This window comes from Otolemur garnettii, unplaced genomic scaffold (assembly GCF_000181295.1).
Source record: "Otolemur garnettii isolate 467f Iridium unplaced genomic scaffold, OtoGar3 scaffold00044, whole genome shotgun sequence".
Lineage (NCBI taxonomy): Eukaryota > Metazoa > Chordata > Mammalia > Primates > Galagidae > Otolemur > Otolemur garnettii.
In genome coordinates this window covers 7686795-7689364 of record NW_003852439.1, presented here as the reverse complement: position 1 = coordinate 7689364, position 2570 = coordinate 7686795, and the positions used below count along the sequence as shown (strand labels likewise).

The window sequence follows — 2570 nt, the reverse complement described above, 5'->3', positions numbered from 1 at the left end:
GCTCAAGCCCAAGAGTTTGAGGTTGCTGTGAGCTATGAAGCCACAGCACTCTACCAAGGGTGACAAAGTGAGATTCTGGCTCCAAAAATATATAGATAGATAGATAGACGTACAAAAACTAGCCAGGCATAGTGGCATATGCCTATAGTCCCAACTACTCAAGAGGCTGAAGCAGAAAGATCACCTGAACCCAGAGATTGAGTCCACGGTGAATTACAATGAGGCCACAGCACTCCAGCCTAGGCAACAAAGACTCTATCTCAAAAATAAAATAAACAGAAAGAGGCCAAGAATGGTGGCTCATGCTGGAAATCCCAACACTCCGGGAGGCTAGAAGTAGGAAGGTTGCTTGAGCTCAGGAGCTGGAGACCAGCCTGAGCAAGAATGAGACCCCATCGCTACTAAAAATAGAAGAAAATTAAGCCAGGTGTTGTGGCAGGTGCCAATAGTTCCAGCTACTTGGAAGGCTGAGGCAGGAGGATCACTTGAGCCCAGAAGTTTGAGGCTGCTGTGAGCTATGATGATACCACTGCACTCTAGCCGGGGCAATAGAGCTAGACCCTATCTCAAAAAAATAAATAAGGGGCAGTGCCTGTGGCTCAAAGGAGTAGGGCACCGGCCCCATATGCTGGAGGTGGTGGGTTCAAACCCAGCCCCAGCCAAAAACTGCAAAAAATAAATAAATAATAAAGAAATTACACAGATGGTCATCACCAGCACCTGTGTTTGCCCAACCACTGCAACAGCCACCCTGAAACAATTAAGTCTAATAAGGGACTGCTGGCCAGACAGGGAGAGTCCCCCACCTGCAATGGGCAGCAGCATGGAACCCAGGAAAAGTGGCACGAGGAAATGGCAACCTCAGGGAAGTCTTGGACCCACACCCCATGGAGGGAAGTATTGGCAGCAGGAAGAGTGCCCAGCTGCTTACCCTGAAGCAGCTTCCACCATCCCTGTCAGCATGGCCTCCAGGGCCCGGTCCGGCACTTGTTCCACCAGGCGCCAGCAAACCCGCTGCCAGAGACAGCTGCTGTTGGTGAGTGTGGTCAGCTGGGGCACCAGCACATCCAGAGTCTCCTCTGTAGGGACATACAGAGGCCCTCAGCCTTAGGAGCTACACCTGCCCCAGGTGGCCATAGGGCATCCAGAGAATCCTACTGGCTCTCCAGTAGACACAGCCAAGCCCAGACCTGAGGAGCCCAGACAGCTGATACCAGTTGACTTGAGCAAGGGGACACATGGAGAATCAAGGTCATGTGGGATACCTGACCTTCTACACAACCACTGATGTGATGGCCAGGGTAGGGAGAGGGTGGAACAGTACTGTTCTACTCACGCTGCCTCCCGTGCATACAGACTTTCCCTAGGACTTGAGACAGGAAGGAGATGGAGCAGTCTAAGCCACCTGGGAGAGAAAAGAGAACCCAATTTTACAGGTTGGTGGAATCAGCATAAAAGAACAAGTGGCAGAGCAGAGATAGGCCTTGTGCTTGGGCAGGCCCTAAGTTGTAAAAACATGATTCACTCACAATTACATGTAAGCACAATTCAATCTGATTTCAACTACTGTCTATACAGGATTGTTTTTAACTTACAGAGCCATCAATAACTGTTTAGAAAACACTGCACACGCTGGATCACTTAACCATCACAATCCTTCTAAAGTGGGGATGAGTTTGACATCACCAGAGGAAAAGGAGGACCTAGGGGACATGGCCACGGTTGGTCAGCCATGCAGGGTAGACCTGGGCTCTGAGCCAGGCATTGGGACTTAGGAACACAGGGAGCCAACCACGGGGAAGGGATAGACACCCACTGGAGAAGTGAGCCTTGAGGAAACATTGCAAACAAGCAGAGGGTCGGGGGCACCAGCCCTATAAGAGGAACTGGGATGTTGCTTTTATTGTACTTTATTTTTGAGACAAAACCTCACTCTGTTGCCCAGTCTAGAGTACCATAGCATCAGCCTAGTCCATGACAACTTCAAACTCCTGGGCTCAAATGATTCTCTAGTATCTGCCAAAGGTGATCAGTGAGGTTTGATTTTTTTGGTTTTTGGGGGGTTTTTTTGAGACTGAGTTCACTGTCACCCTAGGTATAATGCATCACCCTAGCTCACAACTTCAAACCTCTGGGCTCAAGAGATCTTCCTGCCTCAGCTCCTGAGTAGCTGGAACTACAGGCACCAACCACAATGCCTGCTAGTTTTTCTATTTTTAGTAGAGATGGGGTCTCTCTCTTACTTAGGTTGATCAAACTCCTCAGTTCAAGCAATCCACCCACCTCAGTCTCCCAAAGTGCTAGGATTACAGGTGTGAACCACTGTGCCCAGTCAAGGAGTTGGGATGTTCAGGCCATGGACAGCCATGAAGGTCCACACACAGGGGGTCAGCTTGGGTGACTAGGGAGGAGCAGAGTGTCATTTAGGCAACAATGGACCCAATGCAAACACTAAGAGAGTGAAGGAGATACATTACATGTACATTCTAGATCAGTGTTTCTCAACCTTCCTAATGCTGCAATGTATTTTCATTGTTAAAAAGGGGTTGTGGCTCGGCGCCTGTAGCTCA

The 2570-nt window shown here is 49.4% G+C and overlaps 1 protein-coding gene across 4 annotated transcripts in view; it reads right to left on the bottom strand.

Moving 5' to 3' along the window:
• TELO2 (telomere maintenance 2) overlaps positions 1-2570 on the bottom strand; it is a 26069-nt gene that overhangs the window by 12880 nt on the left and 10619 nt on the right. For all 4 annotated transcript variants that reach the window (XM_023513797.1, XM_023513796.1, XM_003790772.3 and 1 more), the window contains 2 exons: positions 1337-1405; positions 932-1079 (listed from right to left, as the gene is read on the bottom strand). In XM_023513797.1, the coding sequence (XP_023369565.1) occupies positions 932-1079; positions 1337-1405 (217 nt within the window). The remainder of the gene's footprint in view (positions 1-931; positions 1080-1336; positions 1406-2570) is intronic.